Source organism: Symphodus melops (assembly GCF_947650265.1).
Source record: "Symphodus melops genome assembly, chromosome: 2".
NCBI classification, from domain to species: Eukaryota; Metazoa; Chordata; class Actinopteri; order Labriformes; family Labridae; genus Symphodus; species Symphodus melops.
This window is the reverse complement of record NC_136692.1, coordinates 24,291,771-24,312,067: the sequence shown is the minus strand read 5'-3', so window position 1 is coordinate 24,312,067 and position 20,297 is coordinate 24,291,771. Positions and strand designations below refer to the sequence as shown.

The 20,297-nt window shown below is 43.8% G+C and overlaps 1 protein-coding gene across 1 annotated transcript; it reads left to right on the top strand.

The window, feature by feature from the left end:
* The first annotated feature begins 75 nt into the window (after nucleotides 1-75).
* Nucleotides 76-19,285, top strand: nomo (nodal modulator). The gene is made up of 31 exons (XM_079338363.1): nucleotides 76-352; nucleotides 924-1,013; nucleotides 1,092-1,137; nucleotides 1,278-1,378; nucleotides 1,654-1,760; nucleotides 1,878-1,950; nucleotides 4,736-4,888; nucleotides 5,066-5,203; nucleotides 6,380-6,469; nucleotides 6,605-6,710; nucleotides 7,115-7,265; nucleotides 7,376-7,553; nucleotides 7,785-7,926; nucleotides 8,023-8,154; nucleotides 9,550-9,686; nucleotides 9,810-9,897; nucleotides 10,070-10,133; nucleotides 10,222-10,317; nucleotides 10,423-10,644; nucleotides 11,441-11,523; nucleotides 11,769-11,928; nucleotides 12,644-12,770; nucleotides 13,759-13,872; nucleotides 14,490-14,617; nucleotides 14,718-14,859; nucleotides 15,655-15,738; nucleotides 16,146-16,256; nucleotides 16,383-16,484; nucleotides 17,501-17,620; nucleotides 17,779-17,871; nucleotides 18,577-19,285. The coding sequence occupies exons 1-31, from the start codon at nucleotides 197-199 to the stop codon at nucleotides 18,706-18,708; spliced, it is 3,666 nt and encodes a 1,221-aa protein (XP_079194489.1). The 5' UTR covers nucleotides 76-196; the 3' UTR covers nucleotides 18,709-19,285.
* The last annotated feature ends 1,012 nt before the right edge of the window (nucleotides 19,286-20,297 follow it).

The following is a 20,297-nucleotide window of genomic DNA, read 5'->3' as shown; positions in this document are numbered from 1 at the left end:
GAAGTTTCGCTCTCGTTCTTTCTTCTGTCTTTAGACACTTCTGCAGCTCTGTCAGCATGAAGTAATACTCCCTCCCAGTCAACAGAGGGCGCTGACACCGCCGCTGTGCTCTGTGTTTGACAGCAGCTCAGCTGGTACGGAACTGGAGGCGGCGTGCTGTTGCTCGGCTCATCGGGAGATCAGACATTCAGCCAAAATGTTGAGAATTACGATTCGAGCAGACATTGGAGCCCTTTGGATTGTGTTCTGTATCACATATTCTCAGTTCTTGACAGTCTCCTCGGATGATATAGTGGTGGCATGCGGAGGATTTGTGAAATCTGACGTTGAAATCAATTACTCCCTGATCGAGGTGAGAGTGCAGACTTTCCGGCTAGCTAGCAGCTAGCTCACATTTAGCTGGTCTGTCGTAGTAAGCAGAAGGTTAGACTGGGTTTGAATGACAGTATGAATGAAACGTCCTGAACACCAGTCCGTTACTTTTTGGTCACAAACTTTAAATAGTTTAAAAATGTTTTGAGGTGAATTTAGCTATTTAGTGGTTTGCTAATTTGAATATTTTCGGTGCATAATAATGTTTCATTTAACACTGCTACTCCTATTTCATTCACCTGCTGTGATGGTAAAAGTGTAGCATATGCTAGCTCACTCTAATACCCCAAACCTGTCTGTTATTGAGGAGGAGGTGCAAGGACGAGCCATCAGGACTAATCCCTGACAATGAGCTGACTCTCTGGGATTAGCCTTTTGGCCATTTAGCGAAATTAACTTAATCCAAGAAAGATTGGTTTGTTTGTTTGATGGCATACGTACAAAATACTCAACCAGTTTTTTGAACATGGTATTTAAAGTAACGGAGTCTGTACTTCTGTTGTAGTTTACAGAGATATGACACATATTGTACTCCTGTTTTTCATGCACAGATTAAATTGTACACCAAACAAGGTTCCCTGAAATACCAAACAGATTGTGCTCCAATCAATGGCTACTTCATGATCCCTCTCTATGATAAGGTATGACATGCATTCCTGATTGATTGTTTAGACTTACATTCACTGATCATTATTCTAAAGACTTCCTCTTTCACACAGGGAGACTTTGTTTTAAAGATTGAGCCCCCTCTTGGATGGAGCTTTGGTAAGTTTATGTAACTGCATCCTCCTAAAACATCTTTCACAAATTGACCAAATATCATGCATGTCATCTTTTAAAGACTCTTTTTTTGTGTGTGTGGTTGTATTATGCATGTTTGTCTTTTATTTTTAAACTATTTCTAGAGCCAACCAGTGTTGACCTCCATGTGGACGGAGTGAGTGATATCTGCACGAAAGAAGAAGACATCAACTTTGTTTTCACTGGCTTTTCAGTCTCAGGAAGTGTGAGTACTGTTGAAGATATGTTGCCATTATAATGAAAATATTTGATCTAGAAGTCCGTGAAACTCGTCATCATGGAGTGGTAAAGCTTTACATTCTTACTGAATCCTGAAAGTTTTGCACCTTTTGGTTTAATTGCCGACAATTTTTCACTAATCTGTTGACTGAAGAAAAAAAACCCGACTAGGATTACAACCTCAGCAATCCTTTTCTCAGAAAAGTAACAATACACTAAAACACACATGTCTGACTATGTTATGTGCTCTGTGTGGTCCAGGTTCTGAGTAAAGGACATCTCCTCGGACCTGCTGGAGTGGAAGTCAGACTGAGCCGAGTAGGCACAGAAGAGAAACTCCAGAGTGTCGTCACACAGCCGGGGGGAAAGTAAGTGTCTTATAGCTTCATGTTGTACAAAGTACATTAACGTTTCATAACGTAACATTCATGCCTCAAAGTTTTCAAATTGAAGGAGCTTTTCTTTTTTCTGTCTTCCTCACACAGGTATACCTTTTTGAAAGTACTCCCTGGAAACTATGACATCACTGCAGCCCACCCTTCCTGGACTCTTGAGCAGGTTGGTACCTGAACCTAACGTTCACTTAGAACAAGACGACAGCATAGACCATGTAGAAACAGGAATTCAGCAGACATGGCTTGATGTTATCCTCTCATTTAAAGCTGTCCTGTGTGCTTTAAATAGAAATATTGACGTGTTTATTTTCTAACTCTTGACAGTAAATCTGTATAAACTTTGTTTGAAAGAAGAGTGTCGTATCAGACTATTAAAATAACATGCAGTGTTTCCAGTAAAAGATCTCACATAAGGAAGAAACATTAGTTTCTGTCTACTGTGTGAAGGTGAAATTTTTTTTGACCATTAAGCAGTTGCTGCAAGAGAAACACACAGGTCTTTATGGACTTTGAAAACTTCGTAGAAAAGATCAGTGAATCCAAGGCGAAGATGTGCATTAGACATCGGATCGGATGCATTTACAAGAACACTCGTCAGAACTGGATCCAGTTCATCCTCAGGGAAGGACAATGTTTAAAAGAAGTCAGTACAGAGAGAGTTGAGATCATTGTTCCGGTAAAACGTCTTCTTGTTGTCATTTGAAGAACTTGGTCTACAAAACATGTTACCTGCCAATTGCCAACATATTTATAACCAGCCACAAGATGGATACAAAGACCAGCTGCTGAAAGTCACTAAATTCCTTTACTCTGAAACTGAATTTATCAGGGCGGTATTATTTTGTTTCAGTATTTCTTTGTTTGATATTTAGTTCTCCACATTACAGTAGATAAAAAACAGCATCAGTCATCAGTCTTTACTGTGCTGGATGATTTTACACAATACATTAACTGTTGTTGTGCGTTTGTGAATCGAGGCCGCCAGCGTCAGTTAGTAAAGTGGTTACAGGTAGAGTCAGTAGCTTTTTCCTTAACTAAATCTACAGTATTGACTTCTACAAAAGTAATGCCGCTCAGTCATGACTTCTGGGCCTCCATACATGAGTGATGGTGACTGTAGAATAGAATAGAATTCCTTTATTGTCATTATACAAATTGTACAACAAGATTACTTGGCTTCACCTTAAAGTGCACTCGGCTAAAAACAAAACAACAACAACAACAACAACAAGAAGCGTATGGGTCAAAAAGAAAAAAAGAGTGACCCTAGTTAAGGGAAGGTGGGATATGTGTGGTAGGACTCATTTACAGTTTGCAGCATACTAAATTTAAATGGTGGTGACTGTCTGCGGAGACTCTTTTCTTCTGCTAGTGTTCTGATGTTTTGGTCGACTGGTGTGTTTCCAGCAGCCGATGACAGCGCACAAACGTGTTCAAAAGTGGATACTATTCAAATGGACACAATTCAAAGTGTCCATGTCCATTACGATGTGAAGACGTGGACGTAGCGTCAAAGAAATATAGTGAGGAGAAACACTATGCAGATAAAGCTCATTCTAAAATTAGGGTGAACCTGAGCTGACATGGTTCCCGTTGGACAGGTAAGTTAGCAAACATCAGGGTTAGCATTTGCTAACGTGAGGTAGCTAGCAGTGAAGGTACAAGCGGTAAACTAAACCAAGCTCTGCAGCGATGAAAAATGCTACTGACTCAACCTTTTAAAGTACTCTCTCCTTTGTCCTTTTATCTGAAAGTGCTTTAAAGCTGAACAGTTTTGTTCGAGGCCATGATACTGTAGCCTCTATCTTTTCATCTATGTCCTGTTATACCTGTCAGACGTTCACCCTTCTGCCTGACAGGTGGTACAGGTTGTGAATGTCGATTATTCAGTGTGTTGGAGGTGAAGGAAGAGATTTGGAAATGCGTGTTTTAGATAGTACCGCTAAACTGGTGTGGAACAGCGTCATGATATGAGCGGTCAGTCGAGTGGTAACAGCATAAAGCACAGATGTTCAGACTGTTCAGACTCCTCCTATTGCATTGATGAAGCACGGCACAGTGGGAGCTTCACATACACAGTCAGACATGTACACAAACACACTGCACTGTGCTCCCTCGCTGGCTCCGCTGATCCCCTCTCACCTGTAGCACCTCTGTTACTACCTCCAAAAACAGCACAGAGGGGGGATAACTGCGTCCTCACATTACGGCTCAGTGACATTCGGAGAAACGACAAAATGTCAAAGGGGAGTAAATATGTCGGCTTGAAATGGCCGTCTGAACAGAGCTAGTAACTTACTTACTGTTTTGTAATGATTGTGGAATCAGCCAATGGTGCCCGACCTTGATTATTCAATCTGCCCAATGAGATTTCATCTCAGCAACCTGAGATGTCAATGTCAGTCAAATCTTTCCAAACGTCTAACCCCCTATTTTACAGCTTGTTTATTTCTCAGATACCTTAGAACAAATAAATGTATATCTTTAAAAAGAGTTCTACTGTTAACTGAGCCCTTTTTTAATGTAGATAAATGTAGATAACGGTTTGTTTTTTTCTCATGATGAATTAAAGCCTTTGACACAGAGTTGAGACAGATTTCGAGCAGCAGCCTGATTAGCCCTCACTGTTTCTATAATGATTTCCTTCTTCCTTTCCTTTGATTTTATCCCGTACGGGTGTGCCAGTTGTTCTTCTGAGGAGTGTCAGGATTTCCTGGAACAATACATTATTTTAATTCTGTATCACATAGAATATGTCATTACTCACCGACTTGCTCAGCTGATAGTGTTTCCTGTCAGGTTGGCGTGTTTGTAACTAATGACCTCCAGCAGTAACCACACTGCTCCTGACAGGACCATTACTCCAGACGCTCTCTGTTACTTACCTGGTGACCTTTGCCATCTTCTGTTTTTTTTTTTGTTTTTGTTTTTGTTTGTTTGTTATACAGAGCGCTACCTCAGTACACGTTTCTAATGCCAATGCCCCGGCTGCCAACCATCTGGTTGTTGGAGGCTATGACGTCTCAGGGGAGGTCCGCAGCGATGGAGAGCCAATGAAAGGGGTCACCTTCCTGTTGTACTCGGCTACAGTCAACAGAGAGGTAAAGGTTAAACTTGATTTCATAAAGGGTGTTTGATCCAGCCCGCAGCATATTTTACTGTAGCTTCAATATAAGCTGTATTGTTGCATTCTTTCTGGAAGCTCACGTAGTAGTGATAGATCATCACCACAAATCTCAATAAGCATGTCTTTATATTTAATTGTGTGTGTTTTACAGGACGTCAGCGGCTGTAACTTGTCACCAGTAGAGGGAGCTGATTCTGGTGACAGCTCTCTGGTCTACCTCTGCAGCGCTCTCTCCAGGGACGATGGAACTTTCATCTTCCCTTCGCTAGCCAGCGGCGAGTACACAGTGGTAAGGTTCCTGTGGAAAAACAAACATTTCTTATCTCAGGATCCCAGTCCTCATGCTTTATATCCTGGTTCAATGTCTTTACCATGGACGATGGAAAGTGTGATTTAAGTCACACTCAAACCCTCTAGAACTGGGTCAGTTACTTGGGCTTTCTCGCACCATGTCCTTATTGTTTACGGTGAGAGGGCAGACTCAGAGGACAGAACAAATACCTAGCTGTGGGAGGGGCTACTGCCCTTTGTGATGTCATGAAGGGAAAATCTCCAAACAGCCTGTTTGAGCTGTTGATTTTCTGAAAAGAGAGAGATGGACTTCTGTCATACTTTGAGGGGTTTGTAGACAGACAAGGGACACAATAATGTTATGAAAACCATGATTAAGTGTATTTTGCATAATATGGGTCCTTGAAGAGTTTCTAAAGCTTAAAACGTGTTTAAAGGAAGTGAGAAGATAAAGCTGGATTAAATGAAAACCCATTCAGTCTCAAGGTTGTTATTTTTATGTTTCTAAGGATTGTTGGTTCTCACTTACTTATCTATCGATTCACTGGAGATTGTTTATTAATAAACATTGTTATAATAAATGCAGTACTTTAAGCCACTTCAGTCCCTTGGCCGACACGCAGTAAAGTTATCACGGTGAGATGATGACGTTTGTATCACAGGGCTGGTGGGATCGTCACCTATCCTCAAGCTGTTTCATCCTGATTCCCGCTTGCTGTTACGTCCTTTTTTCCTTTGATTCGGTGATGCTGTGAATACGTCCAATGACACGTAGCACTGATGTAAAGGAAGGAAACTGTCATTGTAGTGTCAGCCTCTGTCTTCTTGGATTTCTGCAACGTCTTTTCTAAATCAGATTTATATTTCCGAAAATAATCCAACTAAGCACGTTGAGTGTCTCACCTCAAGCTGTAACTAAAACTGCAGGATGTAACTCTCATCCGTTACCCAGTCCGTCACTCTGCTTAGATGATGCAGTTTGGATCAAGTGCGTGAATGGATAACTTTCACAGTCCTTCTATAGCTACTATACATTGAATGAATGTTCATTCACTGAATCTTTATATCAAGAAAAGCAACAAAGACGGGGTCTGATTTTACGATGATACAAAATTAACTCCCTCTCTCCATTGAAATGACTGTCTGTGTGTATTTCATTATTTCTGCCTTCCAGGTTCCTTTCTACAGGGGAGAAAGGATCACATTCGACGTCGCTCCCTCAAGGATGAATTTCAAGGTGGAACACAACAGTTTGAAGCTAGAGGTAAATAGTCGAGCTAAAGCTGCTTTAAAAAAAGAAGAAAAAATCTGCTGTCATGTTGCAAACATGTTGGAGTTCATTTTATGCCTGTTCCCACATTTTGACATCCGGTGCTCTTTCTGTCCTCTTTGCTTGTAGCCAATCTTCCGAGTCATGGGCTTCTCTGTGACGGGCCGTGTTCTCAACAGTGACGGTGGGGAAGGTGTCCCTGATGCCTCAGTGTCCCTCAACAACCAGATCAAAGGTGAGCACACACAAATCTCCATGCTGTCGTTGGTTTGTCCTCAAAAGCATGAGAACAAAAAATATCTAAACATGACGGGAATGCTTAAGTTGCCGCAGCGCTTTCAGTTAATTTTTTGGAACAGCGCCTCGCTCGTCAGTGTTTCCTCTCCCTCACCAACCAATCAGGGCCAGACGCTTTTTCAACAACAATTGCAGTTGACATCTGGCTTTCCTTATTGAAGTGTAGATCTGCTGCTGATGCCAGGACATGACTCATTGTTTTCATATTTAGCACACAAAGCTATCTAATGGATTCTACCGAGGGAAGCAGAAGTTACATTTTGTAACCTAGCAACAATGAGCCCTGGTTCAAGCGCTGTCTGTGGACACCGGCGCTAACTCTTTACTTATCTCTCCTTCCAGTCATCAGCAAAGAGGATGGTTCTTTCCGGTTGGAGAACATGACAGCTGGTACGTACACTATCCGTGTGAACAAAGAGCTCATGGTCTTCGAGCCAATCACGGTGAAGATTGCCCCCAACACGCCACAGCTTCCTGACATCATCACAGCAGGGTACGTCTGCTCACCCGCTTTGTTATGTTGGATTGAACTCAGTAAATATGTAAATTCCACTGAATTACAAAAACAAATCAGCTCCATGTCCTGATGCCGGTCCCACACAGGTTCAGTGTGTGTGGCCAGATCTCCATCAGCCGCCTGCCTGAGGGTATGAAACAGCAGGGTCGCTACAAGGTCACTCTTACACACCGGGAACAAGACAAGACCTCCAGCAAGACCATCGACTCGGACCTGCAGGGGGCCTTCTGCTTTCAGGCCAAACCTGGAGACTACAGCGTCCAAGTGAGACTTTGAAATAAATAGAATTATAACATACTGTATCTTATAATGTGTCACAGTTTATCACATACAGTTGTATTTCTACAGTTTAGTTGTATGTCTGAATGATGTGTATAAAATGAGACTGTTAGACTTGGAGATGCATTGCCTGGTTTAATATTGGGGCTCTACTTCCCTTACACAGTGGTAACTTGCCTCCTTATAAACTGCATTCGGTTGTTTTCATGTGTTCAGGTGTTGCTTCCTGACATGGAGGTCAAAGCAGGCCTGGCTCTGCAGCCTCAGGCCCTCGAAGTGTCCCTCGTGGACCGGCCCCTCACAGACCTACTGTTCACCCAGTTCATGGCTTCTGTCTCTGGAAAAGTCTACTGTTTGGGTAAGAGCTTTTATTTTTTTTAGCTCAAACAGATTGAAACTTACTTTGGCGATGCATTGCATGTTCTAAACCCTGTGTCCTCTGCCTGACCTCTAGCCTCCTGTGATGACCTGTCAGTAACCCTTCAGCCGGTGAGTCGTCAAGGGGAGAGAAAGTCGGTGGCTCTGTCTGGCAGTGGTGACACCCTCAGCTTCTCCTTTGATGATGTTTTACCAGGAAAATACAAAGGTTCGAACCCACTCACGACCAATAAAAACTAGAGATGCACAGGAAATGAAAATCAGGGTCAATACTGATGTTTGAAATAAACACTTAAACCAGGGGTGCTCACACTTTTTCGGCATGGGAGCTACTTATAAAATGACCAAGTCAAAATGATCTACCTAATATAAACGTGCAAAACATATATTTATTTAGAATTTAGCTCTATACCGGTATATTAAGTGTTTGGTATAGGTTAGAGAGAGAGAGAGAGAGAGAGAGAGAGAGACAGACTCTGGCCTTTGTATGTAACTGGGTCCTGGTCTGTCTCATCCTCTGTTGAATTTTTTAAAATTAAAAGTCCAAGTATACTACTGAGTCATGATTACGGATTACTTTAACTGTAATGCCATGTTTAGTTACATTATTACTTAATCCACCCAAATAATATTATTGATGGATAATTCATACTGTGACTGAATATGGCCTTGAAATATTCCGATTCATTGCATATCCTTCCGTTTTCCAGCCTAAGCTACATTTACATCTCTATTTTTTATCTGTTTCATCAGTCTGTTTCATCTGGGGTTTTTTTTCATAGTGAGGACGGACAATTGGCTGACGTCTACTTTATAATGCTTTGCAATCTACCCACACTGCCTTCGCGATCGACTGGTAGATCGCGATCGACGTATTGAGCACCCCTGACTTAAACCAATCGAGATTCCAATTCAGATTTTTCAGATGATCAAAGAGATTTAACCTTTAGGGTATAGGTTCTCTTTGATTACCTTTTTTTATTTACAAAGTGGCTTTTCTCTGCATCAACTCTGAACTCAAAATCCCTGTTTTGCACTATCGTCATTAGTCAGAGTTGATTATAGAGAGCACAGATGCAAAGTCAGCATGCACTCAAGCCACTGAATAAATAGAAACTGTTTCCCCTCCAAACTTTTTCAAAAATAACTCTTTTTCTAATGACTTTCTAATGATTGTTTCGAGATCAATTAGTAGTTACGAGCTTTTGATCATAATTGGTATTTAGTGGCAGCTTACAGGAAGCACACATCGCCAGCCAGCTTTCTCTACCTTCTGGTGCTGCATCCATCTCACTCACTGTTCAACACACACAATCTGCTCTGTGTGCCTGCGAGCTATCTGCACACACAGCATCTCTCAGGCATGTTTACTCATCGTGAAGTGTTGCCAGGCTGGAGTGATGCAGGAAGTTTACTTTCTTATGCGTTTTTTTAAATTATTTTTTTTAGATATTTAAAAGGTCTCCTGAGAAAATGCTGAAACTGGAAGTGATCGCCACTTCTGTTGTTCCTTACACATTAAAAACTTTCTGAAACATTCCCATCTGTTTTTCTCTATTTGGTTCTCTAATTAATCGTTTGTTTTGTCCTTCCCACCTGCCAGTGAGCATTTCTCATGAGGAGTGGTGCTGGAAGCATAAATCCATGGAAGTGGAGGTTCTGGACTCGGACGTCTTGGGGGTGGAGTTCAGACAGATTGGCTACATCCTTCGCTGCTCCCTCTCCCATGCCATCACTTTGGTTTGTGTTCTTCAGTTCTCCGACAGTCCGACCTGCTGTGTTTTTTTTGTTTTTTTGTTTTTTTTTCCCCCACAGATGGCGCCTGATTCATGATTTAAAATGTATAAAAAATTTTCTGCACAGGAGTTTTTCCAAGATGGCAGCAAACCCGAGAACGTTGGCGTGTACAACCTCTCCAAGGGAGTCAACCGCTTCTGTCTCTCCAAGCCTGGTACAGTTCATCTTTTGTGACCTCGCGTTAGCCAAACATAGCATACCTAGCACCAACTGTTCCCCTGTGCATAGTTAGAGTACATTGTTTAGAGCCATGAGGTCTGTGTCAAGATTAGTTTCTTATACAAACTGGACCAAAGTCATTAATCAGCTGAAACTGTTTGGTGCAGGTGTTTACAAAGTCACCCCTCGCTCCTGCCACCAGTTCGAGCAGGACTTCTACACCTACGACACGTGAGTAATGACCTCTGCGCCCATGTATTTCTCCTCTGCCTTCTACGCAGTCCAGCCAAGTGACTGCTGTTAACCTTCTTTCCAACAGCTCAGCCCCCAGCATCCTCACCCTCACCGCAGTGCGCCACCACATGACCGGACTCATCACCACCGACAAGATCCTGGATGTCACAGTTACCATCAAGTACGCAGACTCTCTGTAGTGTTGTTACCTGCTGGGCACCCTTGTGCAGGATTCTAATGCTCCTTCTTTCTTCTCTCTCTTTTTTTTCTCTCTCCCGACTATCAGGTCATCAATTGAGAGCGAGCCGGCGCTGGTGCTGGGCCCCCTGCGGAGCCTGGAGGAGCAGAGGCAGGAGCAGCAGCTGATAGAAATTCAGGCGCGACGTCAGGAACGCGAGCGCCGAGCTGCCGAAGAGGACGGAGGCGTCAGGGATGATAGCCCTCCTATCCAGGAGAAGGCTGACGAACTGACGGGACCCTTCCACTACGAGTTCTCCTACTGGGCCAGGTGAGCAGCCCCCTTTTTTAACCAAGCCTCGCCCCTCAATTCCACTACATCTGTGTGCATTGAGTGTCCACTCCGGTGCGCGACGGCTCCGTGCAAACCCTCGTCTGTCAGCACCCACCGGCTGCGTTCTCCGTCCGCAGCACACGGAGCACAGCCAGTCAGCTGGAGTGCAGAGACAAAGGAATTCCCCCAGCAGTATGTCGAATAAACTATATGATCATTATAAACACGTATGCGGTTATTTTTCTGAACCAAAGTGTTTTTTCCTGAAAATAAACCAGATGTTTTCATCCCGCTTGTTTTTTGCTGAGCTAAATTGATGCCTCGTGCTCCGGCAAAAATAGAATCCTTGCTTATCTGCTTTGGACTGCCGGAGCTGAGACTCAGCGCACCCAGAGGAAGCAAACACACGTTGAATAAAGCGAAACCGATCGACTCTGTCTCTCCGGAACGGAGACAGACCGAACACGCGTTGGTGGAGTTTTTTTTTTTACCACATTACAAAGTAGCTGTCACATTTCCTTTCTGGTTAAGAGACGACCAACCGAGCCACCGCGCTGCATCTTTTGACAGGACTCGGTTAGAAAAAGCCTTTTACATTTCATGCTGCTTCATCAGATCTTAGTCTTCAGATAGTCTAAAAACGTCCTCCTCGTACGGAAAGGCAAAAGTAACTCAAATGTGTTTCTGAAAATATGAAGCATATCCATCCAACACCATTAAGTGCATTTGTTGCTCATCATGGTTAGTTGTATTAAAGTGTACTGATGCAGTGAGTAAATGTGTGACTGTGCAGGGCTGGAGAGAAGATCACAGTGACGCCCTCCTCCAAAGAACTGCTGTTCTACCCTCCTGAGGTGGAGGCCACTATCACTGGAGGTAAGCTCCTTCACACTCTGTTAATCTTCAGACATGCTGTGTCTGTCTTTGTCCTGTTAAAGCTGCTCCTTAAGTCTGCAGTTGTTTACAAAGTGCGTGTACAAACACTTTATGAAAGAAGAGTTGTCACCCTTCTTTCAGAGAGGAGAACAATCACCCTGTAGCACAAGTACAGCTGCATGAAAGCTTCTTCCACTCTCTCTCTCTCTCTCTCCCTCCCTCTCTCCCCCCCCACACACACACAGAGTCGTGTCCGGGTCGCCTGGTGGACATCGCGGGGCGCGCAGGCCTCTTCCTGGAGGGTAAAGTGTCCCCACAGTTACAGGGTGTGGAGATCTCCATCAGTGAGAAAGGAGCTGCCGCACCGCTCCTCACTGTGGCCACTGATGAGACGGGAGCGTACAGGTGAGACAAGCCCGCCCTTCACAATAAGAGCTCGGTGCAGCAGCGACTAAACCAGGCCTTGTGTCCAGCTAGCGTTTGTTCCACACAGAAAAGCTCAGGCTGTACGCTTTGACAGAAGTGACATTACCAGTACAACATGCTGACTGTCATTACCGTGCCTGAGTACAGCACGGGACGGATGGTGACCGCGCTCTCAAAGATCTACAGAGCTGCACGCTGAGCACAGTGGAAATCATCCCCAGGAACGCAGCTTACACCTTTTTTTAAATTTATTTATTTATTTTTTTCCTCTCTCTCTCCGAGTGACTCCCCTAAAACAGACTGCTTCTTACATACTGGTCTGACCTATATTCTGGATTTTATAGTAGTGGCGAGAAAATCACTTTCTTTTTCGGAATATACTGCTGAAGGGAGTCGGAGTGAAGTCGCCATGTTACTGAAATTCGACTCAAGAGAAGAACAGTTCATGTTCATCAGAAAGGAAGTCTTAGAACTGCTGGCTGAATAATAGAGGAATGAGCATCTGTTCCCAGGGGAATGTATCGTCTCTGATGACTGACGACAATCGTACCCGACTTAGAGGGGTTTAAAGTGATCGTCTTCTAGGTTGAGTTAAAGTTAGTTAGGATGTGAAAAAGTCGTAAAAGTAAAGAATTCTGCTAAAAAAAAAAGAAAGCATCCTGAAGATTTGTTCTCCTCACTCTCATTCCTTCAGCGTGGGTCCGCTGCACAGCGACCGCGAGTACGACATCAGCGCCAGTAAAGAAGGGTTCGTGCTGAGTCCCGTGGAGGGAACACGGGAAGATTTCAAAGCCTTCGCTCTGGCTGGCGTCACCTTCAAGGTACACACGATGATCCTCATCTCGGTGCTTCTTCCAGCTTCACCTCAGCTCTCACCCCAGTGTTATATCGACCTGTTTGACGTGCACTGTCATCAGTGAAGCTTTTGATTCCTACATTTCCCATGATTCTGTGGTTTAAAGTTAACTTGAAGTTCTCTCTCTCTCTTCTCTCTCTCTGTCTCTCTCTCTCTCTCTCTGTCTCTCTCTCTCTCTCTCTGTCTCTCTCTCTCCCTCTCTCTGTCTCTCTCTCTCTCTCCCTCTCTCTGTCTCTCTCTCTCTGTCTCTCTCTCTCTCTCTCTCTCTGTCTCTCTCTCTCTCTCTCCCTCTCTCTGTCTCTCTCTCTCTCTGTCTCTGTCTCTCTCTCTCTCTCCCTCTCTCTGTCTGTCTCTCTCTGTCTCTCTCTCTCTCTCTCTCTGTCTCTCTCTCTCTCTCTGTCTCTCTCTCCCTCTCTCTCTCTCTCTCTCTCTCTCTCTCTCTCTCTCTCTCTCTGTCTCTCTCTCTCTGTCTCTCTCTCTGTCTCTCTCTCTCCCTCTCTCTGTCTCTCTCTCTCTCTCTCTCTCTCTCTCTCTCTCTCTCTCTCTCTCTCTCCCTCTCTCCCCCTCTCTCCCTCTCTCTGTCTCTCTCTCTCTCTCCCTCTCTCTGTCTCTCTCTCTCTGTCTCTCTCTCTCTGTCTCTCTCTCTCTCTCTCTCTGTCTCTCTCTCTCTCTCTCCCTCTCTCTGTCTCTCTCTCTCTCTGTCTCTGTCTCTCTCTCTCTCTCTCCCTCTCTCTGTCTGTCTCTCTCTCTCTCTCTCTCTCTGTCTCTCTCTCTCTCTCTGTCTCTCTCTCCCTCTCTCTCTCTCTCTCTCTCTCTCTCTCTCTCTCTCTCTCTCTCTCTCTCTCTCTGTCTCTCTCTCTCTCTCCCTCTCCGTCTCTCTCTCTCTCTCTCTCTCTCTCTCTCTCTCTCCCTCTCTCCCCCTCTGTCTCTCTCTCGCTCTCTCTCTGCTGTAGATTAAATCCGAGGACGGTCACTCGCTGTCAGGCGTCCTCCTGTCTCTGAGCGGGGGACAGTTCCGCTCCAACCTTTTGACCCAGGACACCGGCGTGCTCACTTTTAATAACCTGGTAAGGCTCCAGTATTTCTCCTCCAGTTTATTTACAACAGACAGCGTTGCACGTTTCGGTTGTTTCATCGTTTTAACGAAGACTTCCTGCAACAGCCGGAAGAGCCGGTCCTGATTTGAAAACTACATATGATGTAAAACACTGGCTGCTGCTCACGTTGCACACCTGCAGCTGAAGTCCATCGACGACGTGTGCACACACACTTCTACAGGATTTGCCTTCAGTTTTGTCTTTGACAAACATCTCTGCTGTCACATCCAGACGTATTTGAAAAACAGCAGGGACGAGTGTTTGGACTTCTTGTTGCCTCTCTCTCTTCAGTGTTTCCAACATCTGAGTGATGCAGTCTGCTGTTCAACTTGTTTAACTTGTTTCGGTGCATCGCTCTGCTACATCACTTGCTTTCTTCTTCTTCTTCTTCTTCTTCTTCTTCTTCTTCTTCATTGTTGTTTGATAGCAGTTAGCAAATCCGTTGCGAGCATTCCCAACACCTGGAGTGTGCTGTGGGTACAACCATGTCTGATTGCATGCTCTGAACCGTGACGTCCAAGCTGTGATGGTTTGAATGTTTACTACAGTACAGTAGGGACGCTTACACTTGCGACTCACTCCTCCAGAGCCCCGGTCAGTACTACTTCAAGCCAATGATGAAGGAGTTCCGCTTCGAGCCGGCGTCTCAGATGATCACAGTGGAGGAGGGTCAGAACCTCGACATCGATATAACTGGCATTAAGACGGCTTACAGGTGAGCATACCTACCTTATCTACACTTAGATATTGTTCATTTCAACTAGTGGCGAAGCAAAGTGTGATGAGCGACTTGCTCTTGTGCTGTTTGTCTTCAGCTGCTACGGAGCAGTGCAGAGTCTGAGTGGGGATGCAGAGAGGGACGTCGCCGTGGAGGCGGTGGGACAGGCAGAGTGTAGTCTGTACAGCGAGGACACGGTCACTGACGAGGAGGGTCGCTTCAGACTCAGGGGTCTGCTGGTGAGTACGCTGGAGACGTGCTGGAAGAGGTTTAAGTTATAATGAAGGTGGGGGAGGGGGAACAGTGAGCTTTTAAACACAGCGCCTGCCTGACCAATCAGAGATTTTCAGCACTGCTGGCCCCGCCCCCAAGGTCCCTGGACCTTCAGAAAGTAATAACCCCTGAGTAGATCTATTACCCCTGAACTTTTAGATTTGTGGGGTCGATACAGATATTGATAGAAGGGAGAGAAAAAAGTCTAATACGGATATCTTTCAAAGATCTTTTTTTTTTTCTTTCGATCTGTAGAAATCGATGCGTTAGCTTTTATTTCGTTGATTCGTTCGAACATTTTTTGGGAAACAAACAGTAAAACGAAGACAAGATGGCCACTCAACTGGATAGCAACTGTGCATGTACGTGCACCGCTGTTTGGAGAGTGATCACTTATTATAACACCCTATGCTGGTGAAAAATAACGAAATAAATGTAGTAATATCGGCGCATCTCTGCAATCAAACGAGCCGATACACATAGAGTCACTGGACGTTCGTACTTCGGCCGATTTACTCAGTCGAGCTCTAATGGATCCTGGTTCCTGAGGTCAGAATGCACATTGTTCCTTTAAAAGGTCCCGAGTTACAACAGAAAGATCCTGCAGGTCAACAGGGATGCATTGAGCGTGCTTTAGATCTCTGGTTAAGAGAAACTGCATTGAAGCAGCTTCTTGATGGTGTATGAAATAATGTGATTTTTTCCTATGTAACTTTGAACCTTTTTAAATACAACCTGATGAGTCTGGTGTTTTCTTGCAGCCTGGTTGTAAATACCTGATTCAGCTGCGAGCAGAAGGCAACGACCACATAGAGAGAGCCTTACCGCAACACAGAGCCATAGAGGTAAGAGCCAACAGTGAAGCTTGTTCAATGTCAGAGGCTTTTTAAAGTTTACTCTTCGGAAACCAGACAGGAGGCTTTGTGAAAGTTCAATAATTAAAATGTAAAAATATCTGTGGGAACCCTGTGATTATGACTTATCAGCAGCCTTATCACATGGCTCTTTCAACACTCCGAACAAAAGCAGTGATAATCCCGCCGCGTGTTCAAACCTCTCGGTTCAGGACTTCAGTTGTCTGAGAGGTGCAGCCTTCATAATCTCTCCGAGCGAGGCTGTAAACGCCTTAACTCCACTTAATTCTCCGTCATTATCACATCCTGTGACTTGTACAAAGCTCGCTCCACATTTAGCATATTTCAGATTTTTTTTTTCTTTCTATCTGTAACTGCAGCTTTGTGTTTCCTCTCAGGTCGGCAGCGACGACATCGAAGGGGTCAACATCATCGCCTTCAGGCAAATCAATCAGTTTGACCTGAGTGGAAATGTCCACACGTCCCCCGAACATCTCCCGACTCTATCAGTAGGACTGCACGGCTGCCCGTTTCACACAACGTGCACACACTTCATTTCTCTATTGTGCTCAGTGGAGAGAGTGTGCGGGGTCAACACTGACGCTTCATTGCTTTTGTCTCCTCTCTTTGTGCAGGTGAAGCTTTACAAGAGTGACAATCTGGACAACCCAATTAACAGCGTCTCTCTGGGACAGTCCCTCTTCTTCCACTTCCCTCCTCTGGACAGAGACGGAGAGGTACCTTGCCTACTATTCCACTCGTTGAAATTCCTGAATCCAAACCTGTCAAATACACTCGTGGTTAAAAGTTTCTACTCAAACATCACTGTGACAAAAAAAAACAACAAAATAGAAAGACACTCTAATCATGTATTTTATAAGACCGGCGCGTAGGAACGTAACGTGTCCATCAAAGACGTACAGCTTGGATCAGATTGAACCAACTTTATTGTCCATTCTGAAAGTGACAACTTCCATTAAGGTTCCATTTTTAAAAAAAAACAACACAAAGTTCAGACATTAGAAGTAGGGCCAGACGGATATTGGATGTTTGTGTACGTTATTGATATTAGGAAGAGAAAAAAACGATCAAATCAAACTGGCAAATAAATCTAATTAGTAATATCTGTGATATATATAGACCATACCAATACCCCGATATCAGCCGGAAAATTAATCAGTCGGGTTGTAATTAAAAGAGGTGAGGGGGGGGGGAGAGGTCTGTGATCAGGACAGTTACCCCTCAGTTGCTCTGACTGAACACATGGACACATCTCAGAGAGGGTAGGTTGGGATGAGCCAGTCATCTAGCTGCAGTGATTAACTGTCTGAACACTGTCGAACTTACATTCATTGGCAACGTTTCGGTTGGAGACCTTCATCTGGAAACTGAATCAGTCAGCTGATTGATTCAAAGTGTTTCATCATGGTGGAGAAAAAGAAGCACTGCTGCTAAATTCCTGCGCGAAGACTCGATAACAAGAAGGCAGCGTTTCAGTCGTGTGAACACGCCCCATACAGAGAAACAGTAGAAAATTAGGTAGCTGCTAATTTAGCCAAACAAACTGGGTTGAACAGCGCCGTGTTCAGTCTGAAAACGGGAAGATATTGTCCTTCAACAGACGCTCTCAGTCTGTGTGGAGCACTGATCCACACGTCTGCTAAATACACGCTCAACTTTGATAAAGCAGGTTTCTTGTTGTGTTCTGTGTTAATGTCTTGTATCTAAAGTTGCTTTTCTTCCTCTCTTTCAGAGCTACGTGCTCATGCTGTACTCCACACTGTCCCGCTCCCAGTACGACTTCACCCTACCTCAGGTGTCCTTCACCTCCAACGGCTACCACAAGCACATCACCCTCACCTTCAACCCCACTGTAAGCCACGCCTGTTAGCACAAAGTCCTCAAGAGCAGCATTTTGAGGATTTAAGCTCCTGACTCAAAGTGTTTCTGGAGGGAAATGTAAACTACTGGGCTGTTCATTTTGGATTTGTCTCCTCTCCTGCGTGTTTTAATGCCTGTGCTTTCCCACAGCGTAAAGTGCCTGACCAGGATGTTGCCCAGGGCTCCTACATAGCTCTGCCTCTCACTCTGCTGCTCCTGTTAGCAGCATACAACCACGAGAAGGTACACAAACCAGCACCCGTCTGTGCCAGGAGCTTTTCTTTACTCCTCTGTTGTGAATTTAAATCTGTTATGTAGGAATCAACCTCACCTAACACTGACCAACCATGAAGCTTGAATTGATGTAAAGAACAATGTCCTGTTTCTTAATGTGTACATGCTTTCTCACCCTGCTTATTTATGTTATTATCCTGGTCACATCATTCTAACAGATTGTTGTACTTCGCTACAAAGCATTCAATGAAATCAGACATGAGACGTTGCTGTTAAAAGTGGGAGTGCAGTCCAAATTGTAAACATGGGAGAGAGCTGTCCGGGCTGCCCCGCCCCCTCCTCTGCTTCTTGTCTTCAAATCTTTCTCCATGTTTCCAAAGCATCTTTAATATTTATCCTAGTTGTACCATGTTTCTGCTCGTGGAGCTCATTAGAAAAATGACGACGCTTATCAGGTCGAGTAGAATCAGTTTGGTCTGAACCAGTTCACTCTCCATCGCTGTGATAACTGGTTGTCACAAACTGAGGAGCGTCCAAAATGTGTGTAATGGCGTAATTCTCTTGTCAAAACAAAAACGGACGAATCCAGACAAAAAATGAAACTCACAAGGACAAACTGTCTGCTGCGTTGTTTTCAGAGAAGCCAGCACTTAAACTGAGCATGTTTTATGACATATTGGTCCTTTAACACCTTGTTTGGATCTGTTTTTGCAGGTTATCCCCCTCCTGTTACAGTTTGTGAATCGTATCCAGGGAGTGAGGAGCATGGCCCAGACCAGCGGGGACAGTGCTGCTCTGGATGAAGCCAAACGTCAGGCCAAGAGACAGAAGGCCAGGCGTATCTGAGGCTCACCTCAGACATCTTAGTGCACTCAATAGAACACTTTGCACCACAAGTTCCAGCCTCTGAGAGATACAGTGGCTGCATCTAAAGCGAGGGAACTGTTGAGCTCACTAAGACGTGACCTGGCCTCAAAGAAGAGCCCAACGTGAACCACTCAGCTTTCATCAGTACCACCTCATCAGCCAATCCCATTCACTGGACTGACACCTGACATTTTCAAGTTTTATGTTTTGTCTGATCTTTTTTTTTTTTTTTTTTTTACAGATGACTCATTATCAAAAAAATGTTTGATGTTTGTAACAGAAAAGCCATTTTGTACTTTTGTAATTTATCTAGGTCAACTTGAATCTTTTGCCTGGGATTTGAAAGCATTTGAGCGCTTTCGAGAATCGTCCAACATGTTTTCAGACCATCAGGCACCTCAGACTGTAACCATCGTGTGTCCGGACCAGCATCTGGATTACATAATTCACTAGGGAGATTTTTTTTTTTTTTTTTTATTTTATTTGCAGACTCCATATGATAATATTTAATAAAGAAAGAAAACAGTCTTAAGTTAAGGATACTACATGAAATGTGTTGTTGGAAAGATAATAGTGGGGAAAAGAGAAACTCTGAAAACCATCTTCACGACAAGTTTGTGAATATGAAGAAAAGATAAACAGAAAATATCTGCTTTTTGGTCAGCCTGAGAACAGATACAAAGCTGTGTTATGTGGGAATTTCACTGTCAAAATCTGCACACATTCATCTGTGCTCTCAACTCTGAATTTTGAAAGTTCCCAAAGCACTCCTTTTTTTAGAGTTACTGTGTAACCTTTACAAATCCACACATTTTATTTAGACTCCTCTTACAGCAAACCTTTTCTTCATATCCACAACACTTCTACATCTAGTAAAAACAAGCGTGGATGTGTTGGACTGAATTTTCAAATCCACAGAACTCCTTTACCCCATTATGTTTTATGTTCAATTAAATGAGCCCAAACTGACCTGAGTGCCATCACATGAGAAGCTTCATCCTGTAACTGTTCACTCTGATTTGAGAAACGGCCAAAGATGTTGTCGAGCTCTTACAGGCTTCTTGGCATTGTCAGCCAATAGTAATCAGTGTAAATCACTGAGTCGCTGTAATGCACTCCCCATCAGGCGGTGTTTTAAAAAGCAGTTCGATGTGATGCAAGATTGACTTGATGTCTGTTTTTCATCAGCTCAGGAAAGTGATGTTTGAGGGGTTGCTGAAAATGTGGTTTTAAGAGATGAGAAATGTTTTCTGTGAAAGGGTAGCAGATGGGTGGGATTTTTTGGGAGGCGGGGAGGATAACTAATAGTTGATTAATTTATTAACATGTTCGATCAGATGTGATGATAACGTAGTTTGTATGCTTGGAGATATCTTTTGTTGCGAATGGTATTTTGTCAAATGATGTGTGTGGCGAAATATTTTAAGACCAACAAAACTTTTTTTGTGAAGAAATGAGAAGTTGTAAAAAGAAAAGTCTGTCTCCATCTTTAAAGTGAAACTGTGGAAAAGATGAGGCAGGATTTGTAATTTCTCGAGCTTATTGTCCCATCCTGGAGCTGGTAATGC